Source organism: Rhinoraja longicauda, chromosome 38 (genome assembly GCF_053455715.1).
Source record: "Rhinoraja longicauda isolate Sanriku21f chromosome 38, sRhiLon1.1, whole genome shotgun sequence".
In the NCBI taxonomy this organism is placed as follows: Eukaryota; Metazoa; Chordata; class Chondrichthyes; order Rajiformes; family Arhynchobatidae; genus Rhinoraja; species Rhinoraja longicauda.
This window is the reverse complement of record NC_135990.1, coordinates 11,637,438-11,659,826: the sequence shown is the minus strand read 5'-3', so window position 1 is coordinate 11,659,826 and position 22,389 is coordinate 11,637,438. Positions and strand designations below refer to the sequence as shown.

Here is a 22,389-nt window from a genome sequence, read left to right as displayed (position 1 = left end):
CTGCCTCAGAAGGCAGTGGAGGCCAGTTCGTTGGATGCTTTCAAGAGAGCTAGATAGAGCTCTTAAGGATAGCGGAGTGAGGGGGTATGGGGAGAAGGCAGGAACGCGGTACTGATTGAGAGTGATCAGCCATGATCACATTGAATGGCGGTGCTGGCTCGAAGGGCTGAATGGCCTACTCCTGCACCTATTGTCTATTGTCCCTAGCTTCACAGTTTAATTGGACAGAATCGTGGTTCCATTTTTTCAAAATCCACCTGTGCAATCTTGGTAGAGTTTAGACTCGCAGATCTTAATTGTTTCTCCATAGACTGAGGTCGCAGAGATGAATCCCCAACTTATGATACGTACACCAGACAAAGGTTTAGTAAAGACCACACACCCAGTTCACATTCGTACTTGAAAACTGAGTACCTAGGAACTACGGTGGGCGGCACGGCGGTAGAGTTGCTGCCTTACAGCGAATGCAGCGCCGGAGACTCGGGTTCGATCCTGACTACGGGCGCCGTCTGTACGGAGTTTGTACGTTCTCCCCGTGACCTGCGTGGGTTTTCTCCGAGATCTTCGGTTTCCTCCCACACTCCAAAGACGTACAGGTATGTAGGTTAATTGACTGGGTAAATGTAAAAATTGTCTCTAGTGTGTGTGTAGGATAGTGTTAGTGTGCGGGGATCGCTGGGCGGCGCGGTCTCGGTGGGCCGAAGGGCCTGTTTCCGCGCTGTATCTCTAAATCTAAAAAAAATCTAGGAAAAAATATATATTAACCAATATTAAGCTAAATGAACACAAATAAAACTAAAATGTTGTTGTTCGGTGCTCTGCAACCTATATAGACGTCAGCTGAATTTTTTTGAAAATCCCACTCTCCAAAGTGGTGAAACCTGTAAACAGGACAAGTGGGAAAGAGGGATCAGGATGGGATGATGGTGTGGAGATCAAGGAGCAGTTTATTACCACCAAATGGGAGGTAGCTCGTAATTTTTATAACACTCAATAAGGAATACACAAAACTGCAAATTACAGAAATGGTTTTATTGATGCACTAATTTTCCCTCACCCCCCAACCCCCACAACAAGATTCTTGTGAAGTGACTTGAGGACACAGGGCCACAGTATCTCACAGTATAACCGTACAAAGTAAATTGGAATCATCATGAATACAAGGGGCTCGGCTTCCAAAATATCACACCGGCAATCTCAATGACAGGACAACAAAGCCAGATTCAGTCTTTTAATTCAACTGTAAATTAAAAACAGCAAACGCTTTTATTTTCACGGTGTTAGTTACCAAATAATTTTTGATTTTGCTGGTTGCAAGGAAAAGTCGGGGATGTGAACAAATCTAATTCAGCTTGTTGTTTAAAATAAAATGGCAGGGCAGGCTTGAAAGGTTGGTGCAGAGAGAGAGCAAGTCCAAAAGAAGAAAGGATGAGCAGAGTTTTTGTACAATTTGAAGCATCAAAATACTAAAAGTGTCCATAAAAGACCCGATGTGTTTAAAATGAGAGATAAGCACTGACCATATTGCCTATTACCAGTTAACATTAAGACAAGCAGCTGCAGAGAACCGTATTAATATTTGAAGATATAGCTTTACTGGACTAAGCAGGAGTATGTGCCAGTGTTCATCTGTTTCACCTTTAACAATTATGATAAACTGCCAGGATTTCAGCACAAAGTCATCTAATTGTATGCAGCCCCCTCTCAAATAAATGGGATGAAAAGCTTGGAGAAAGGCAAATGGCAGTTAACACTCGACGGGTTCAAGTAACAACGAGGAGGTGGGATTGTATTCTCTAGAGTTTGGGAAAAGTGGTCTTATTGATCCTTGCCGGACTCCCCCCCCTCCCCCCCTCCCCCATCAGGGTGTGACTAGCTAGATGCAAGGAGGTAGTTCCCCTGGTTGGGTGGTCTCGGGTCAGGGGACACTGTTACAGAATACAGGGACGGCCATTTTGGAATGAGCAGAGAGGACTTTGCTTCAGTCACAGGGGACAAATCTTTGGGATTCTCCACCCTGCAGTGCCCGTTACTGAGTGTAGTCAAGAAATAGGCCGAGAGATTTCTTAGATATTAGGGGGAGAAATCTAGGGATGTGTGGATGGAAAATGCTGCTGTGGAATTAGACCACACACGGCTCTACGATGAATGGCAGGGCAGGTGTGAAGCGCTGGGTGGCATAGGTCCGCTCCTATTTCTTATCTTCTGATATATCAAGATTCCCAGCAGGGTATTGCCCAATAAATTGTCAATTAATTGTCTTCAGCACAAGAGATTGCCAAAAATCCGCCCCAAATGCAGATAAAATACGCCGGCAGTTTGCCATCATTCCATCCAGTAAAACTGGAAAGGGAAGATGACAATGAAAACAAAACCTGCAGATACTGGAGACCCGAAATTTAAAAAATGCTGGAAACATTCTGCAGGCCAGGCAGCATCTCTGGCAAGCAGAGCAGTTAACAGTTCCAACCCAAACTAACTAGTTTTCTTTGTCCTAGTTGTAACGAAGGATCTTGGGAGCTGAAACATTAATGGCTTTCTTTGCACAGATATGATTTCACCTGCTGCCTATTTCACATGTTGATTTTAATCACGCAATGATAAGATTCCCAATTGTGCCATATGTGTAACACAATTGTACAACTACACAATTGTCTAAAATTTATATACTTTAGATTCTGGAATACATCTCAAAATGGTGGCCTGTAATTAAAGCTGAGAATCTGGACATTTTCTATCTTGCCAACGATTATATAAAACTCCTGGTTGTGCTAAATGCTTGGCCCTGGTTTCAACTATCTTTGTGGATTTACAAGTGTCAGTTCCTGTCCATTGCCTGCATACATTTCAGTTGCGTTTGCTGGGATGGGCTGGGATTCACAGGTGAGGTGCAGGAGGATATTATCTGCCAGGAGGCAGTACCGGCAAACTCAATCACAGGGAGAACGGCCCCTCTGGCCAGTGTCTGAGTCGGTCACTGAACCAAAAGCTGGCACTGAGGGGAGGCGATGTGCTCGTGATGCCTGTAAGCAGAGATCCCACACACAACACTGCAGGATAGAAAATAGACACAAAAAAGCTGGAGTAACTCAGCAGGTCAGGCAGGATCACTGTGGGGAAGGAACGGGTGGCGTTTCAGGTTGAGACCCTTCTTCAGACTCGGCTGAAACGACACCTATTCCTTTTCTCCAGAGATGCAGTCTGACCCGCTGAGTTACTCCAGCTTCTTGTGTCAACCTTCGGTTTAAACCAGCATCTGCAGTTCCTTCCTACACATTTTGATTGCAAGATGGAACACTTGTACCGAAACGTCAACTGCAAACCACACAAGGTCCAAGCTAGGAATTGCAACCCTGGATTTCAAACCGCCCACTGCCGACAATACCCCACCCCCCACACTTCCTCCTCTCTGCCAGATAAGCCAATGATCACTTTGCACTAGGAATTTGAGATGCAGAATCCAAAAGCGTTTGCACAGTTGACGGCATCATTCAACGGTTCTACGGCACAGGTCTTCATTAAAATCACCGAATCAACATCTGTCAGGAAGCAGGAGTCCCCGGGAACAGCTGCAGGGTCGCACGACTATTGCTCGCCTGGAGCACTTGGCCCCGAGCATCAAACTCCACTGCTCTCCTCAGACGATGTCCTTCCGTCTTTTACTCTCGATGGACCAGCACAAACAGTCCCAGCAAAACGAGCACTGCGTACTAAGGAACAGGTCAAGGTCAACACAACGTTAAATAAAGCAAAAATACACACATACAGTCACTAAACATGAGCATCAGAAACACGACTCAATTAAGGTTACCTTAAATTTGGGGTAGTCATTCATAAGAATGGTCACTATGCCTATATAAGGGACAAACCTGGAAAAACAAGATCAAATGTGTTACGGTCATGAACAAACTTGTAACGCCGAAGAGTCAAAATGTAAACACACCCAATTGTAATCATTTAATTATTAATAGGGGAGATGCAGCCTTGCAAACATTGTCCTTCTCAAGTTCAGAATGATTCATCAATGGAAATACAAGGAATTAGACGCTGGGGAGAACATGCAAATGCCACACAAGCAGCACCAGAGGTCAGGATCTAACCTGGGTCTCTGGCGCTGTGAGGCAGCAGCTCTACCAGCTGTGCCACCCTTAAATTAGGTGGCATCAGAATGACTTGTAATACAGAGCTCAGGACTTTAGACAACTCCTTCCGTCCTTTAGATTTAGAGATACAGCGCAGAAACAGGCCCTTCGGCCCACTGGGTCCGCGCCGCCCAGCGATCCCCACACTAACACTATCCTACACCCACTAGGGACAATTTTTACATTTGCCCAGCCAATTAACCTACAAAGCTGTACGTCTTTAGAGTGTGGGAGGAAACCGAAGATCTCGGAGAAAACCCACGCAGGTCACAGGGAGAACGTACAAACTCCGTACAGTACAGCACCCGTAGTCAGGATGGAACCCGAGTCTCAGGCGCTGCATTCGCTGTAAGGCAGCAACTCTACCGCTGCGCCACCGTGACCGCCCTCATGAAACGAATACAAGAGTTGTCACACATTTAGGGAGGGATGCTCCAGTATTTTGGGATCAAGGATGTTGGACAAAATTGGAACTAGTTACAAATGTAAAAACAGGTCTGTTAATCTGCACAAACTCTCAGCTCTCAAACAGGGCCAAAAATAAATCACCAGACACCACCACTGTCACTAGCATGTACAATAAAGCATTTGCATTACATAATTTATGACAGGCAGCAAAATATATCTGGCATTTGTGCTATGGAGGTTGCAAAGAGGTTAATGCAAAACATTTCAAAGATTTACCCATCATCATGTACCACTAAACAAAACTATTTCACACCAGCCATGTATCCTATGCTTTGGTCATAGAAACTGTGTGCTGCTTACAATTAATTATTCATCGTCTGACATTGGAAAAAATACAGAAAGATCATCTTTCTAAGTGCACTGTTCACTGATTCTGAACGTGCCAATTAAGAAGGCTGATTAGTTAGGAAGGCTGGATATTTTTAAGGCAGAGATAGATAGATTCTTGATTAGTGCCATGGATTATGGGGTGAAGGCAGGAGAATGGGGTTGAAAGGGAAAATAGATCAGCCATGATTGAATGGCGGAGTAGACTTGTTGGGCTAAATTGCTTAATTCTGCTCCTATAACTTATCGTAGCGTAGGGCTGTAAAATGTAGTACTGCTGTAGTCTGTACATACTAGTGGAGAACATGTATAGGCAACATTTCAGGTCAGGACCCTTCCTCACCTGAACCAAAACATCGCCTATCCACGTTTGCTCAGAGATGCCACATGACCCGCAGAGTCCCTCCAAACTCAAATACATGTCGAAGCAAGAAACTGTAGATGCGGGTTTACAAAAAAAAATACCCAAAGCACTGTAGTAACTCCTCTAATCAGGCAGCATCTCTAGTGACTAACCCTCTGAGTTACTCCAACAAGGTGTGTCACACCCCCCCCCCCCACCAATACACGTTCCTTTGTTGCGCTTCCAGCATGATCTTCCGCCTGGGTGAAAAGCCATGTACCCAGAGAGTATCGCAGCCATGATCTGCCTTCAAGAACATTTATATCTAGGCGACACAGTGACATAGCAGTAGACTTGCTGCCTTACAGCACCAGAGACCCGGGTTTGATCCTGACTACGGGTGCTGTCTGTATGGAGTTTTACTTTCCCCACATGACCGCGTGGGGTTTCCCCGGGTGCTCCAGTTTCCCCCCCCGCGCTCCAAAGATGTGCGGGTTTGTAAATTGTCCCTAGTGTGTAGGATAGTGGCAGTGTGCGGGGGTCACTGGACGGCGCAGACTCGGTGGGCCGAAGGTCCTGTTTCCGCACGGTATCTCTGAACTAAACCTGCTCCTTTTCTTGTTCAAACCCCAGATGATTTATAGATGCCCTTTGCCGCTAATCTTTTTCTCCTGCTCTCCGATTCTTTACTTCTGAACTTCAGCCTGGTCCTGACTTGTATTGAGGCCTGGCATCTGTCATTTGCCTTCTTTTCCTGCTCTATGTTAGAAGAAATTATTTTCATCCTTCAACGGAGCTACTTCTTAAATCTTGGCGAGCCCTCCCAGTTGAAGTAGACAGATGTGAAACAAAACAGGCAACTCACCCACGAGCTCTTCCCACAACATCTTTCTTCTCGAGCCAGTGCTGTCCCTGGCGATAGAGGCCCCTGTCATCCACAGCATTGTTGTCACCTTTTGTCAGGAACTTGATGTCTCCATTTTCTCTGCAGCAAAGCAAACATTCCTTGAGCACCAGGTCTACACAATGAGCAGAGGCTTGGAGAGCATGATTTATGAATGGACAAATATTAAAATTGACAAACTGCGCCAACTGCTTCCAGTTACATCGAGTCATACAGCATGGAAATAGGCTACTCGGACCAATTTCCCCATGCCGACCACAGTGGAGTGTGGAAGGGAACGGTCGAACGCAACGGTATGAAGTTGTACAGAAGCTAATTAACCTATAAACCCGCACGTCTTTGGAGTGCGGGAGGAAACCGGAGCATCCAGAGAAAACCCACGAGGTCCCAGTGACCTCGTGGGTTTTCTCCGGGTGCCTCGGTTTCCTGCCACACTCCAAAGACATGCGGGTTTATAGGTTAATTAGCTTCTGTAAATTGCCCCTAATGTGTACGATGCAAAAGTGGGATAACAAAGAACTAATCAATGGGTGACTAATGATTAGTGCGGACTTGGCGGGCATGTTTCCATGCTGGATCTCCAAAGCACGTACATATATTAAAGCTTTCTCCGAGATCTTCGGTTTCCTCCCACACTCCAAAGACGTACAGGTATGTAGGTTAATTGGCTGGGTAAATGTAAAAATTGTCCCTAGTGGGTGTAGGATAGTGTTAATGTACGGGGATCACTGGGCGGCACGGACTTGGAGGGCCGAAAAGGCCTGTTTCCGGCTGTATATATATGATATGATATGATATGATAAAGATATTAGCACCCTTTATTGAACAAAACAACCCAATGCGGTATCGAATAAAAGTTGACATTTGCTAATGGGACAGGGTGTGGTTCAACACACATCTTACATGGGGAGAAAAAAGGAGGCTCAGGGCATGCAAAGCATGAGCCAGCGAGGTTGACACAGTCAAAGGATGGGCTGCACAAGAGGACAGAGTGGAGTCCAGTACAATTAGAAAGGACTTGTGATTATAAAAACTATTTTTTTATTCATATCATTTTTATTCTCTCATTAGAGTGGTAGTTTTGACAGGGGAAAGAACAGTAAGTTACTTATAAGCAGGAAAAATAAATAAATCAGAACTTCATGATCTATTTATTGCAGTGTTGATTAGCAATTCAAACTGGAACAATATATTCAGCAGTGCTTGCCACAACCCCTTTGGGATAGGGGGGGATATTTGAAGGAGAAAATGGCCAAAGCATTTTAAAACCAGCATTTATGCCATCCCCCAGTGGGGCTGGGTAAAAAGACAACAAGGGTCCCACCCCGCCACAGGGAAACGTGTACAGAAAGGGGTTAACGCACGCAATTGGCCAATTCACGGTGTAGGAAAGAACTACAGAATGCTGGTTTAAATCGAAGGTAGACACAAAATGCTGGAGTAACCCAGCGGGTCAGGCAGCATCTTGGGCGAGAAGAAATGGGCGACGTTTCAGGTCGAGACCCCCGATGCTACCTGACCCGCTGAGTTACTCCAGCATTTTGTGTCTACCTGGCTAATTCACTGGAAGTTTTCAAGAGAGAGTTTGATATAGCTCTTAAGGCTAACGGAATCAAGGAATACGGGGAGAAAGCAGGAACGGGGTACTGATTTAGCATCAGCCATGATCATATTGAATGGCGGTGTTGGCACAAAGGGCCCAATGGCCTACTCCTGCACCTATTTTCTATGTTTCTAACTGCACACCCAGTTTTGGGTTGTCTGGGTATGGGCCACTTACTTCTCGTGAATCTTCAGCACTCTGTGCACGATTGGAATTTCTCTCCCTTCAATTCTGAAGACAACGATTTCGCCGACTCTGATCGGATCTTCCACGCGGTTTGTCAGGAAGAGCAGGTCTCCCCGGTGGAATGCAGGTTCCATGCTCCCGCTGAAGTACACGGAAAGAACATCAGAAGAGAAATAAATATTTCAGAGCACTGTTATAATTACAGATCCACCACCGATTATCCGGCAACTGGTGGTCCCTCACCTCCTTTAACATGGACAAAATCAACACACTTGAACCCCCCCCTCCTGGAAGTCCTCCCCAAAAACGCGGCGCCTAGTTTAGTTATACAGCGCAGAAACAGGCCCTTCGGCTCGCACCGAACAGCGATCCCTGCACATTAACACTATTCTACACACTCTAGGGACAATTTCAAAGACGGCACAGAAAGTATCCCGGCTGTTTGCATCACGGCCTGGTACGGCAATTCGAACCCACAGCATTGCAAGAGGCCGCCATTCATTGTGATCATGGCTGATCATCCACAATCGGTAACCTGTGCCGGCCTTCTCCCCATATCCCTTGATTCCACTAGCCCCTAGAGCTCTATCTAACTCTCTTTTAAATTGGCCTCCACTGCCTTCTGCGGCAGTGAATTCCACAAATTCACAACTCTCTGGGTGAAAAAGTTTTTTCTCACCTCAGTTTTAAATAGCCTCCCCTTTATTCTTAGACTGTGGCCCCCGGTTCTGGACTCAGCCAACATTGGGAAATTTTTTCCTGCATCTAGATTATTCCAGAATTTTAATATCCATTGGGTTTTTTTTCCTCAGGGGCTTATCCCAGGCTCCTGATCTAAGTAAGCTTGTGCACTAGATAATCTTCATTGCATCAGAAGCCTTTTGCTTCAGCGTGCATGCTCACAGCTCGCCAAACTCTTCAGATTGAAACATATTCAACACATGCTGCACAAGAAAACAAAGTGGGGACTTGTGGAGATTTTATTAAAAAACAAGAATCACATCCACATCATGAATACAGTGCAATCCTCCCACTTTTAATAACTTTTTAGTCAATACTTTGATTTATCATCAAAAAGAGTGTCACATACATTGTTGTGCTGTCACAGTAGGGAGCAGAAGTGCCAGATTAAATCATTTTTGGGAACAGCTCCATCCACGAACGCAAGAAAATGCAGAGTTGCGGACACAGTCCAAATCACGCAAACCAAACTCTCTTTTGTCTGAAGGGTCTCAACCTGAAACGTCACCCATTCCTTCTCTCCAGAGATGCCGCCTGTCCCGCTGAGTTACTCCAGCACTTTGTGTCTATCTCCCTTTTGTTGACTCCTTGCACACTTCACGCTGCCTCGGCAAAGCCACCAGTACAACCAAGGACCAGTCTCACTCCAGTCTCTCCCACCAGGCAAGAAGTACAGAAGTGTGAAGTCACACTTCCAGACTGACAGTTTTCCCCCCAGCTATTATCAGGCAACCAAACCATCCTATCACCATCTAGAGAACCGTTCTGCCCTACCAACGATCTCATTGGAGACCCTCGGACACCCTTTAATCACACGGGCTCATTTCAACCAAAGGCAATGGCTTTGCGATGGTGATGGGTGAGGGAGAGTGGGGGGGGTGGAGAAAGGAAGCAGAACATCCCTTTAACAGTCTGAAGAAGGGTCTTGACCCGAAACGTCACCCATTCCTTCTCTTCAGAGATGCTGCCTGCCCTGCTGAGTTACTCCAGCATTTTGTGTATCCCTTAAACAAGACGCGTCTGAGAAGTCAACAAAAATAATGAATGTATTAAAGACTAATCTCTTACCTGAGTACAACGACGATCGGACTCTCACTCCCTGTGAGGACCATCAGTCCCTTCCATATCATCAGTGCAGATGAGACGATCATGCCAAAATTCAACACCTGATAGTACAGCTGAAATAAAACGACGCGCAAACTCAGGCCAAGGTTTCCGTGAATATGTGTGCAAGCCCATCAATCGTGTTCATTTACAAAGCACAAACAATGTGTTTTATATGCACCGGTCGGGAGCAGCGCAGCGCAGCGGTAGAGTGGTTACCCTACAACGTCAGAGACCAGGGTTCGATTCTGACCTTGGTTGCTGTCTGTACAGTTTGTACATTGAGACCGCCTGGGTTTTCTCCGGGTGCTCTAGTTTCCTCCACGTTCCCAAAGCAATGCAGGTCTGTAGGTTAATTGGCTTCTATACATTGTCCCCAGTGCGTAGGATTGAGCTAGTGCACAGGTGATTGCTGGATGGTACGGCCAGCCGAAGGGCCTGTATCTCTAAACTGGGTCTCACATTTCCAGTGAATATCAAACTCTTAGTCGTCGTGGGTCCAATCAGCGAAACGTCGATGAAAGTAGGTGCCCACTTGATAACCCCAATGACGTGTCTGCCTAGCCTTTCTCAACATCGGAGGAGCAAAGGTGAGTGCATAAGTCTCCCATCACCACCGGGAGCAAGTTGACATTTGGCACTGTGGATTTCTAACATCTTGTCCTGTGTATTTGGAAACAACTACTCAAGTGCTGATCCAATTATTCATTCTACCCACACACCATCATTGGTTCAAGTTAAGAAGCCACTATCACACACTGGTGCAGGGAAGCAAATATCCAGACATGGGGGGGAATAACCCCCCACAATATTTGTGAGCTCCAAATTAAATTTGGATGGTGACCTGGAACATAAACTTTCATTTCTGAAAACACACAGTGGGAGAGGGTATCGGCAGGTCAGACAGCATCTGTGGAAGGAATGGACAGATGACATTTCGGGTGGCAGATTCAAACTGCAGAAGGGTCTGAAAAGGAGCACAATGTGCTGGAGTAACTCAGTGAGTCTGGAGAACACGGACAGGTGGCATAACCTATCCATGTTCTCCAGGGATGCTGCCTGATCCGCTGAGTTACTCCAGCACTGTGTCCTTTTTGTGTAAACCAGTACCTGCAGTTCCTTTTTGCCTAACGTCTGAAGAAGGGTCCCAGCCTGAAATGTTGTTTATCCATCTCCTCCATAGATATTGCCTGACCTGCTGAGTTTCTCCAGGCTGTGTTTAGCTCAGGATTCCGGCGCATTGTACAATGCAGTTCCTTGTATATTCCTTCCTTTAAACTAGACGTCTAACCTGAAGGCGATATTTAAATAGTGTCCCCCAACTGCAACAGACAATGGTTCCTCAATTCTTCCAACACACCAGATACACAACAGCATTTGCAACATTAGTTCACCCTTTAGTTTCCCAAAAGAAGAAAAAGTGACAAACGTTTTCTCCGACTATTGAAGAAATGGCACCAGTGTCCCGTGAACTTGGGCTCCACCGTCTCCAGAGACCCTGCTCCAAAGTGTAGCAGGGACTTGTTTTAAAAAGGGCAGAGAAAAGTAGACCTCCACCAACAAACTGGTTTTGTTAATGTGCAATCCACTGTCTCCATTAGCATGTGCATGGTATAATTAGAATTAATCCACCAGATATAGAAACCAGAAAAAAATTGTAGAGAACAATATAATGAAAATCTTAAAATTAAAATGCAAGATTATTCCGGCAATTAACCCTCACACTATTTAAAAGTAAATTCCACATCTCAGAAGAACAAAAGCCGCTAATTTATGGATACAAGATATTGCAGATTCTGCTTTTCAATAAAAAACGCGCTGGAGTGACTCATTTGAGTCGCAGGACTGTTTGTGGTAGGGGAGAAAAAGCTGGAAGAGAGGGAGGGAGGGAGAAATGTGGAGGAAGGGAGATGGGAGCTTTTTGTAGATGTTCACTTAATTCAGCAGAGGATAAATTGTCAGGAAAGAGTTTTACTGGAAGAATTAGCAAAGCAGCTGGAGTGGTGATGAAGAGAATGGAATTGACTTTTAGACGGGCACATGGACAGCAAAGGTTTAGAGGAATATATGGACCAAATGGGATTAGCATTGACGAGGCACGTTGGTCGCATGGGCGAGTGGTGCAGAACGCTTGTTTCCGTACAGTGCCCCTCTACAACGATACAATAAGATAAGCAGGCAGCTAAAGATAAACAGGACAAGGAGTGAAGAGAACAAGGGGGAGATGTGCAACGATATAAGAAAATATAAGAATTTAACAAGCTTGCTGTAAAAGTATTGTAGAAAAATGAAAAGCTTGGATAGAGTGGATGTGGAGAGGATGTTTCCACTGGTGGGAGAGTCTAGGCCCAGAGGTCACAGCCTCAGAATTAAAGGGCGCTCTTTTAGAAAGGAGGTGAGGAGGAACTTTGGTCAGAGGGTAGTTAATCTGTGGAACTCATTGCCACAGAGGGCCGTGGAGGCCAAGTCAGTGGATATTTTTAAGGCAGAGATCGACAAATTCTTGATTAGAACGGGTGTCAGGGGCTATGGGAAGAAGGCAGGAAAATGGGATCAGGAGGCAGAGATCAGTCATGATTGAATCGCGGAGTAGCCTCGATGGGCCGAATGGCCTAATTCTACTCCTATAACTTGTGAACGTGAAGTATTGAGCAACTGGACTGTGAGCATAAGCCCAGAACAGGGCATTCTGCTGGGAATCCCGCTCCCATCACTGTGCTGTGAAGTGATCGCTGTGTCCTATGATTTACAAATTGGTCTATTCTTTCAAAAATTAGATCCACCTATATCACGGGTTCCCAACCTTTTTCCGTCCCGTTTACCCCAGGCAACTTTTCGAAAGTAAATTTACCCCCACCCTGTTTTGTTCAGTAATTTGAGTTTACACTTCAACCATAACAAGGCAACCGACAAAGGGAAAATGTAAAAACACTGTTTTTAACATTATTATTTTGTTCAAATTCACCCCCAGGTTGGGAACCCGTGGTCTATGTCTGTGGGGGCGGCACAGAGATGCAGCGGTAGAGTCGCTGCCTTACAGCGCTAGAGGCCTGGGATTGATCCAGACTACAGGCGCTGTCTGCACGGAGTTTATACATTCCCCCTGTGACTGCATGGGTTTTCTCCGGTTTCCTCCCACACTCCAAAGACGTGCAGGTTTGTACGTTAATTGGCTTCAGTAAAATTGTCCCGAGTGTGTAGGATAGTGCGAGTGTACAGGGTGATTGTGAGTTAGCACGGACTCAGTGGGCCGAAGGGCCTGTTTTCGCATTGTATCTCTAAACTAAACTAGCTTCCTTCTCTCCAGGGTATTTATTCACAAAATGCTGGAGTAACTCAGCAGGTCAGGCAGCATCTCAGGAGAGAAGGAATGGGTGACATTTCGGGTCGAGACCCTTCTTCAGACTGACCTGTTGAGTTACCCGAAACGTCACCCATTCCTTCTCTCCTGAGATGCTGCCTGACCTGCTGAGTCACTCCAGCATTTTGTGAAGATCTGTACCAGCATCTGCAGTTATTTTCTTACACTTCCCTCTCTCCTGACTCTCAGTGTGAAGAAGGGTCCCTCCCCCACCCCAGTCATCGTAACAGTTCCACTGTTCGCATCCTTGTATCACTTCATTATCACCCCTTCCCCAGCCAACAATGGGCCACCATGGGTTCAACCCTGCCTTGGTCACCTGTTGCAGGTCTGCCGTTTTTTCAGCTCCAGTTCCCTTCCCTCTACTTTTGGTCTGAAGAAGGGTCCCGACCCGAAATGTCACCTATCCTTTTTCTCCGGAGACGCTGCCTGAGTTACTCCAACACTTTGTGTCTATCTTCAGTCAGAAGATCTGCCCCATAGAATGAAACAACCTGACATGGTGTCATACAACACGGAAAAAGGCCCTTCGTCCTAACTTGTTCATGCCGACCATGGTACCCCATCCTGCCTGCATTTGGCCCACATCTCTCTAAACCTTTCCCATCCATGCACTTGGCCAAGTGAATGAGCTCACTGTTAAATTTCAGAAGTATGATTGGATTAGCTTCCTGTAACAATAGAGCCTGGAACTAGTAGAGGACCGGGTTACATTGAGTTTGGTGCTGTCTGTACAAAGTTTGTATGTTCAGCCTGTGACTGCGTGGGTTTTCTCCGAGATCTTCGGTTTCCTCCCACACTCCAAAGACGTACAGGTTTGTGGGTTAATTGTATAAGAAGATAACTGCAGATGCTGGTACAAATCGAAGGTTTTTATTCACAAAATGCTGGAGTAACTCAGCAGGTCAGGCAGCATCTCGGGAGAGAAGGAATGGGTGACGTTTTGGACCGAGACCCTTCTTCAGTCTGAAGGGTCTCGACCCGAAACGTCGCCCATTCCTTCTCTCCCGAGATGCTGCCTGACCTGCTGAGTTACTCCAGCATTTTGTGAATAAAAACCTTCGATTTGTGGGTTAATTGGCTTGGTGTATGTGTAAAAAAAATTTTGGCCCTAGTGTGTGTAGGATAGTGTTAATGTACAGGGATCGCTGGTCGGTGCGGACTCGGGGGCCTGTTTCCATGCTGTATCACTAAACTAAAAACTAAGTAGAAACAAGGAACTGCAGGTGCTGGTTTACAAAAGAAGACACAAAGTGCTGGAGTCACTCAGTGAGTTAGGCAGCTTCTTCTTCAGACTGATGGAATAGAGGAGCAGAAAGCAGGAAAAGAGAGGTGGAGGCTGGACAAAGTCTGACAAGTGGATACAGGTGAGGAGTTGATTGGCAGATGGGTGGAGTTAGTGTCAAAAGCTAGAGATGAAAAGACGAAAGAGCTAGCTGGAAGAGACCCACCCTGAAACGTCGCTTGTGCTTTTCCTCTACAGATGCTGCCCGACCCGACGAGTTCCTCCAGCACTTTGTTCAAGATTACAGTTTCTTGTGTCGACATTAAGTTTGGTATTGACCGATGAAACAGAACTAATCAACAGCCTAATGGGGCATGAACATTCATTGAATAATAACGTGACTGAGCTTGAAATAAATGAAAAACAGCATACAAGTTTCTAGATCTAACCGCTGCTGAACGTAACTGGGAAGCTGACCAGTGAACAAAATGGCAGTGCTTCAGTGGAAGCTGCTCAAATAAAGGTTTACTGCTGTGCAGGATCTGCCTGTAATCGCAGAGCAACAAGTGTTGTTGTCGTTGCCAGGAAAGCCACCGATGATCAGAGATAAGAGAATAAAGCTACAGTGCAAAATGCAAATACTAGTGCAGATCCGGTCGAGAGCAAATGGCAACGGAACAGGTCGCAAAGGAGCATGAAACCAAAACCATAGGAATATCATCAGATAGATAAAAGTCTAGAGTAGCGAATAGTGCCAATAGTCATGTGAACTCAAGGAAATGGCAGAGGACGTTTTCACACAGAGGGTGGTGGGTGCATGGAACAAGCTGCCAGAGGAGGTAGTTGAGGCAGGGACTACCCCCAACGTTTAAGAGAATGTTTGACAGGTACATGGATAGGACAGGTTTGGAGGGACATGGACCAAGCGCAGGCAGGTGTGGGACTAGTGTAGCTGGGACATGTTGGGCTTGTTTCCAAACTGTATCACTCTTTTTCTCTAGGACAAGAAAGGCACCTCAAAAAAGGTAAGATAGACACCAAAAGCTGGAGTAACTCAGCGGGCCAGAAAGCATCTCTGAAGAAAAGGAATAGGTGATGTTTTGGGTCGAGACCCTTCTTCAGCTAATACTAATTCAGTGTATGAGACAACTCAAAAACAGGGATAGAAACGCCGACGTCCTCAGACTAGACATATTCCATCTGAGAGTTTTTGGCAAAGGAGATGAGAATAGTTCAATAATCTCATTGCTATGATACAAAGTTCTCGATTCAAAAAACTTTCCTTTGACTGAGAAAGAAATGCACGTCATTTTTGCTATTTGAAAATGGCGGGATGATAGAACCTGGCAATTAAAGATCAAACTTGTGATTTGCCAGGAAATTATGAGAATCTATAATGATCGCGATTGAAACAAATGTATTCAGTTAACTTGTTAACCAGCATGAGTTTGTAAAGGGAGGGTTGTGTTAAAAGAACGATTGAAATGTTGAAGAAACGATATTATATGACGATAAAATGCCTATTTATTATTGCTGATATTATTTATTTGGACCATAAAAGTATTGGATAAATTCTAAAAGATTGCAAGTAAAAAAAATTAATCCAGCTAGTAAATTGCTGAAAGATAGAAAACAAGAGAGAGAAAACAAGAGGAGTTGAGTATAGGAGCAAAGAGGTCCTTCTACAGTTGCACAGGGCCCTGGTGAGACCGCACCTGGAGTACTATGTGCAGTTTTGGTCTCCAAATTTGAGGAAGGATATTCTTGCTATTGAGGGCGTGCAGCGTAGGTTTACTAGGTTAATTCCCGGAATGGCGGGACTGTCGTATGTTGAAAGGCTGGAGCAATTAGGCTTGTATACACTGGAATTTAGAAGGATGAGGGGGGATCTTATTGAAATATACAAGATAATTAGGGGATTGGACACATTAGAGGCAGGAAACATGTTCCCAATGTTGGGGGAGTCCAGAACAAGGGGCCACAGTTTAAGAATAAGGGGTAGGCCATTTAGAACGGAGATGAGGAAGAACTTTTTCAGTCAGAGTGGTGAAGGTGTGGAATTCTCTGCCTCAGAAGGCAGTGGAGGCCAGTTCGTTGGATGCTTTCAAGAGAGAGCTGGATAGAGCTCTTAAGGATAGCGGAGTGAGGGGGTATGGGGAGAAGGCAGGAACGGGGTACTGATTGAGAGTGATCAGCCATGATCGCATTGAATGGCGGTGCTGGCTCGAAGGGCTGAATGGCCTACTCCTGCACCTATTGTCTATTGAAAAAGAATTCAAATTGGCAAAATATGACTGCAGAATTTAAATGGTTAGGGGATTATTTGAACTATTTATAATCTATATTAATAGCTCAGATGAAGAGGCTGAGTGTATTATAGCCAAATTTACCAACAAGACGACAGATAGATTAGCAGATGTTGCACAGAATACAAACAGCCTGCAAAGGAATTCGAGATTGGTTAAGCGAGTGAAAGAATTTGGCAGACTGAAAGCAACGTGGGAAAGTGCAAAGTTTATACAAGCTGGAAATGAGGAGGAGGAGGAAAGGGCAAAGTATAATTTGACTGAATATACAAAATGTTGGTAGAAAGTGTCTGCTGCATGAGTAGCATGAAGTCAATAAAGTTAGCATGTCGGTAGAGCAAGCAATTAGGAAGGGGCATGGAATACTGGACTTTATTGCAAGGTGTATAAAAGTTTTGATAGTGTCACGGGGTACTGGTGAAAGCTACTGCTCCATATTTAAGGAACATCATTCTTGCATTGGAGATAACAGAACGGACCTCACCATTTCCGGCAATCTACCCTCCAATGCCTCCAAACCTATAGTTCCCCAGCCCCGCACGGCCCGATTCTACCTCCTACCTAAAATCCATAAACAGAACTGTCCCGGCAGACCCATTGTCTCTGCCTGCTCATGTCGCACCGAACTTATTTCCACCTACCTCGACTCCATCCTATCCACCATGGTTAAATCCCTCCCCACCTACGTCCAAGACACCTCACATGCTCTCCATCCGTTCCCAGGCCCCCACTCCCTCATCTTTACCATGGATGTCCAGTCACTCTACACTTCCATCCCCCACAAGGATGGTCTCTAAGCCCTCCGTTTCTTCCTCGACCGTAGAACCAGCCAATCCCCATCTACCAACACTCTCCTCCGCCTAGCAGAGCTGGTTCTTACCCTTAACAACTTCTCCTTTGACTCCTCCCACTTCCTCCAAACCAGAGGCGTAGCTATGGGCACTCGCAATGCCTGCCTCTTTGTCGGGTACGTCGAACAATCCCTGTTCCGGGCGTACACCGGCCCCATCCCCGAACTCTACCTCCGCTACATCGACCAAAGCATTGGTGCTACCTCTTGTACCCATGCAGAACTCACTGACTTCATACACTTCACTTCCAATTTCCATCCTGCCCTTAAATATACCTGGACTATCTCCGACACCTCCCTCCCGTTTCTGGACCTCACCATCTCCATCACGAGACAGACTAATGACGGACATTTACTATAAACCCACTAACTCGCACAGCTATCTGGACTACACTTCTTCCCACCTGGTCTCCTGCAAAAAGTCTATCCCCTACTCCCAATTCCTCCGTCTACGCCGCATCTGCGCCCGGGATGAGGTGTTTCACACTAGGGCGTCAGATGTCCTCATTCTTCAGGAAAGGGGGTTCCCCTCTTCCATTATAGATGAGGCTCTCACTAGGGCCTCTTCTACATCCCGCAGCTCCGCTCTTGCTCCCCCTCCCCCCACTCGTAACAAGGACAGAATCCCCCTCGTTCTCACCTTCCACCCCACCAGCCAGCGGATCCAACAAATCACCCGCCAACATTTCTGTCACCTACAACGGGACCCCACCACTGGCCATATCTTCCCATCCCCTCCTCTTTCTGCGTTCCGCAGAGACCGTTCCCTCCGTAACTCCCTGGTCCACTCGTCCCTTACTACCCAAACCACCCCATCCCCGGGCACTTTCCCCTGCAACCGCACGAGATGCAACACCTGTCCCTTTACCTCCCCCCTCAACTCCATCCAAGGACCCAAACAATCTTTCCAGGTGAGACAGAGGTTCACCTGCACCTCCTCCAACCTCATCTATTGCATCCACTGCTTCAGATGTCAACTTATTTACATCGGTGAAACCAAACGCAGGCTCGGCGATCGCTTCGCTCTACACCTGCGCTCGGTCCGCGTTGGCCAAATTGATCTTCCGGTGGCCGGGCACTTCAACTCCCCCTCCCATTCCCAGTCTGATCTTTCTGTCATGGGCCTCCTCCAGTGCCATAGTGAGGCCCACCGGAAATTGGAGGAACAGCACTTCATATTTCGCCTGGGCAGCTTGCAGCCCAGTGGTATGAACATCGACTTCTCCAACTTTAGATAGTTCCTCTGCCCCTCTCTTCCCCTCCCCAGATCTCCCTCTATCTTCCTGTCTCCACCTATATCCTTCCTTTGTCCCGCCCATCTGACATCAGTCTGAAGAAGGGTCTCGACCCGAAACGTCACCCATTCCTTCTCTCCTGAGATGCTGCCTGACCTGCTGAGTTACTCCAGCATTTTGTGAATAAATACCTTCGATTTGTACCAGCATCTGCAGTTATTTTCTTATACTACAGAGGTTCACTTGGTTAATTCCTAGCACTGAGGGGTTGGTACACATAGAAAGATTGAACAATTAGATCTTATTGCTCACTCTGGTGTAATGAGACAGGGTCTTATTGAAATAAAAGGTCCTCAGCAGGATCGAAAGGATGAAAACTCAGAGGACCTTTCCCCTCATTGAGGCTCCTGGAACTAACAGAAACTGTTGCAAAATAAGGGGCCATGCGTTTCAAACAGACGTGCAGAAGTACATTGGGCCAAAGATTGCAAATCTTTAGAACTCTTTACCTCAGAGAACTGTGGGTGAGGAGCTGTCGGATATACTTAAGGCAGAGTCAGAGACGGGTAGATAATTAAACTATCAGAGTCAGGGGTACAGGGAGAAGTAACTTCAAGGCCTACAGAGCGGTGGAGCAGGCTCGAAGAGCACATTACCGGTTATATTTTTAAACCGTGTATCTGAAAACAACATGGAATAAGGTAATCACACACTAGCTGTGTCTCCCGTGCTTATTATGCTCTCAAATGTAAACACCAGGCTATTTCTACACTTGTTAAAGGCCCAGTCCCTTTCCAAATGACTTTCCATATGGAGTCGCCCAATCTCAAGATAAGCATGGGCCAGGAACACTGCTCCCCTCAGGCTTTTGGAACCCAGTCACAAGTACACCCTTCTTCCATTTTAACCCCAGGGGAGGGGGAGACACACTGTGGAAGAGAGGAGAGAGGGACACACTGTGGGGTGGGATGGTCTGGTAGAGGGGGTGGGGTGAGGGACACACTGTGGAGGGGGGGCACTGTGGGGAAGGAGGGAAAGGTGGACACGCTGTGGGGAGAGGGAAATGGACTCACTATAGGTACACTGGGAGGAGGAAGAGGGACATATTGTAGGGAAAGGGGTGGAACATATTATGGAGGGAGAGGGGGACACAATGAGGGGAGAGGAACTCCACGGAAAGGTTGGGAAAGTGACACGCTCTGAGGGAGGGGAAAGGGGTGACACGTTGGAGGGTGGGAACAGATGGACAGTGTAGGAGAGAGAAAGTGTGTGTTGGCAGAGGGACACACTGTGTGGTGATAAGATCACAAGAGATAGGAGCAGTATTTGGCCATTCGGCCCATTAAGTTTACTCGTGGCAGATCTATCTCTCCCTCCTAACCCAATTCTCCTGCCTTCTCCCCATAACCCCTGACACCTCAGCAGAGGGGAGAAAGGGGAACACACTGTGGTGGAGGGTGGAAACACTCTGGGGTGGGAAGAGGGACACAGTGTGGAAGGGGGTGGACAGGAAAGGAGAGGGGGTGGGGAGAGAAACACTGTGGGGGAGAGGGGAGAAAGAGGAACACACTGTGGTGGAGGGGGGTTGGGAGATGGGACATACTGCAGGGGGGGAGAGACACGTGGAAGGGGAGACTGTGAGTGTTACTGAGTGTATGTGTGAGTTATGTGAGTGAGTGTGTCTGTATGTATGTGTGTGTGTGAGGGTGTGAATGTGTGTAGTGTGAGTGTGTCGTGTGAGTGTGTGTATGTAGTGTGAGTGTGTGGTGTGAGTGTGTGTGTGTGTAGTGTGAGAGTGTATAGTGTGAGTGTGTATAGTGTTAGTGTGTGTAGTGTGAGTAGTGTGAGTGAGTGTAGTGTGATTGTGTAGTGTGAGTGTGTAGTGTGAGAGTATGAGTGAGTGTGTAGTGTGAGAGTGTGTGTGTAGTGTGAGTGAGTGTAGTGTGAGTGTGTCTGTATGTATGTGTATGGTGTGAGTGTGTAGTGTGTGTGTGTAGTGTGAGTGTGTAGTGCGAGTGTATGTATGTGTATGTTGTGTGTATAAGTGTGTTGTGAGTGTGTGTAGTGCGAGTGTGTAGTGTGAGAGTGTATAGTGTGAGTGTGTATAGTGTGAATGTGTAGTGTGAGTGTGCGAGTGTATGTGTGAGTGTGTAGTGTGAGAGTATATAGCGTGAGTGTGTAGTGTGAGTGTGTGTAGTGCGAGTGTGTATAGTGAGAGTGCGTGAGTGTGTGTTGTGTGAGTGTGTAGTGTGAGTGTGTGTAGTGCGAGTGTATGTGTGAGTGTGCAGTGTGAGAGTGTGCGTGTGTAGTGTGAGTGGTGTGTGTGAGTAGTGTGTATAGTGTGAGTGTGTAGTGTGAGAGTGTGTGGGGGAGAGACACGTGTAAGGGGGGGGGGACTCTATGGGAAGGGACAAGCGGGGAATGGCGGCCGCCATCGAGCGGGGTCGCCATCACCATCACCCACCTGCCGCTTATTCATGCGCCGCACATCGTTGAGGAAATCGAGCGACATGATGCCGCCGCTGCTCCCCCCCCCCTCTCTATCCGTGCTGCTGCCGCCGCTGCTCCCTCTCTCCGCGCTCTCTCCGGGCCGCCGCCGACACGGACACGCGGGACCTCCCGCCGCTCGGCCCGCCCACCCGCACCGGAAACTGGCGGCCGCCCGCTCGCCGCCTTATCGGCCCCGGGGCCGCGCGCTGCACCCTGGGCCGGCGCCGGCACGCCCCCTCCCGGCCGGAGGACAGGCCGCCCCGCCAATGAGGCAGCGCCAGGTTGACCAGAGCTCTGGCCCAGAGCCCAGGGGAAGCAGCCAGCCTTGCAGCCCTGCCCATTCACACCCTCCCCTCCCCCCCTCTACAAACCACATACACTCACACCCCTTAACCCAACACCCAGCAGCATCAAGAGCTTTGCATGATTTTTAATTTTCTGCATATTTTAAAATTAAGAATAAAAGTTCAATTTTCATTAAAACAAAAATCATTGTCATATATGCACCGGGTACAGTTTAGTTGAGACACAAAGCAGCCGGAGTAACTCAGTGGGTCAGGCAGCATCTCTGGGGGAAAAGGAATTGGTGACGTTTCAGACTGAAGACAAAGGGTCTCAACCCGAAATGTCACCTATTCCTTTTCTACCGAGATGCTGCCCGACCCGCAGTTATCCCAGCTTTTTGTGTCAATCTGTCAGAATGAAGAAGGGTCTCGACCCAAAAAGTCACCTATTTTCTACCGAGATGCTGCCCGACCCACAGTTATCCCAGCTTTTTGTGTCTATCTGTCAGACTGAAGAAGGGTCTCGACCCAAAAAGTCACATATTCCATTTCTCCAGAGATGTTGTCTGACCCGCTGAGTTACACCAGCTTTTTGTGTCAATCTTCAGTTTAAACCAGCATCTGTACTTCCTTCCTATACAGTTTAGTTTATTTATTGTCACGTGAAAAACTTTTGTTGTGTGCCAATCAGTCAGCAGAAAGACAATACATATCCACAGTGTACAGATACATGATAGTCCGACGGTCTCCAACGAAGGGGATAGCTCAGAACTGCTCTCTAGTTGCGGTAGAATGGTAGGATGGTTCAGTTGCCTGATAG

The 22,389-nt window shown here is 46.8% G+C and overlaps 1 protein-coding gene across 1 annotated transcript; it reads right to left on the bottom strand.

The window, feature by feature from the left end:
* Window positions 1–1,017: 1,017 nt before the first annotated feature.
* sec11a (SEC11 homolog A, signal peptidase complex subunit) lies at window positions 1,018–21,502 on the bottom strand. Its single transcript, XM_078430092.1, has 6 exons — window positions 21,260–21,502; window positions 9,783–9,892; window positions 7,965–8,114; window positions 6,146–6,265; window positions 3,812–3,869; window positions 1,018–3,710 (listed from the first exon to the last, which is right to left on the bottom strand). The coding sequence occupies exons 1-6, from the start codon at window positions 21,305–21,307 to the stop codon at window positions 3,660–3,662; spliced, it is 537 nt and encodes a 178-aa protein (XP_078286218.1). The 5' UTR covers window positions 21,308–21,502; the 3' UTR covers window positions 1,018–3,659.
* Between the last annotated feature and the right edge of the window lie 887 nt (window positions 21,503–22,389).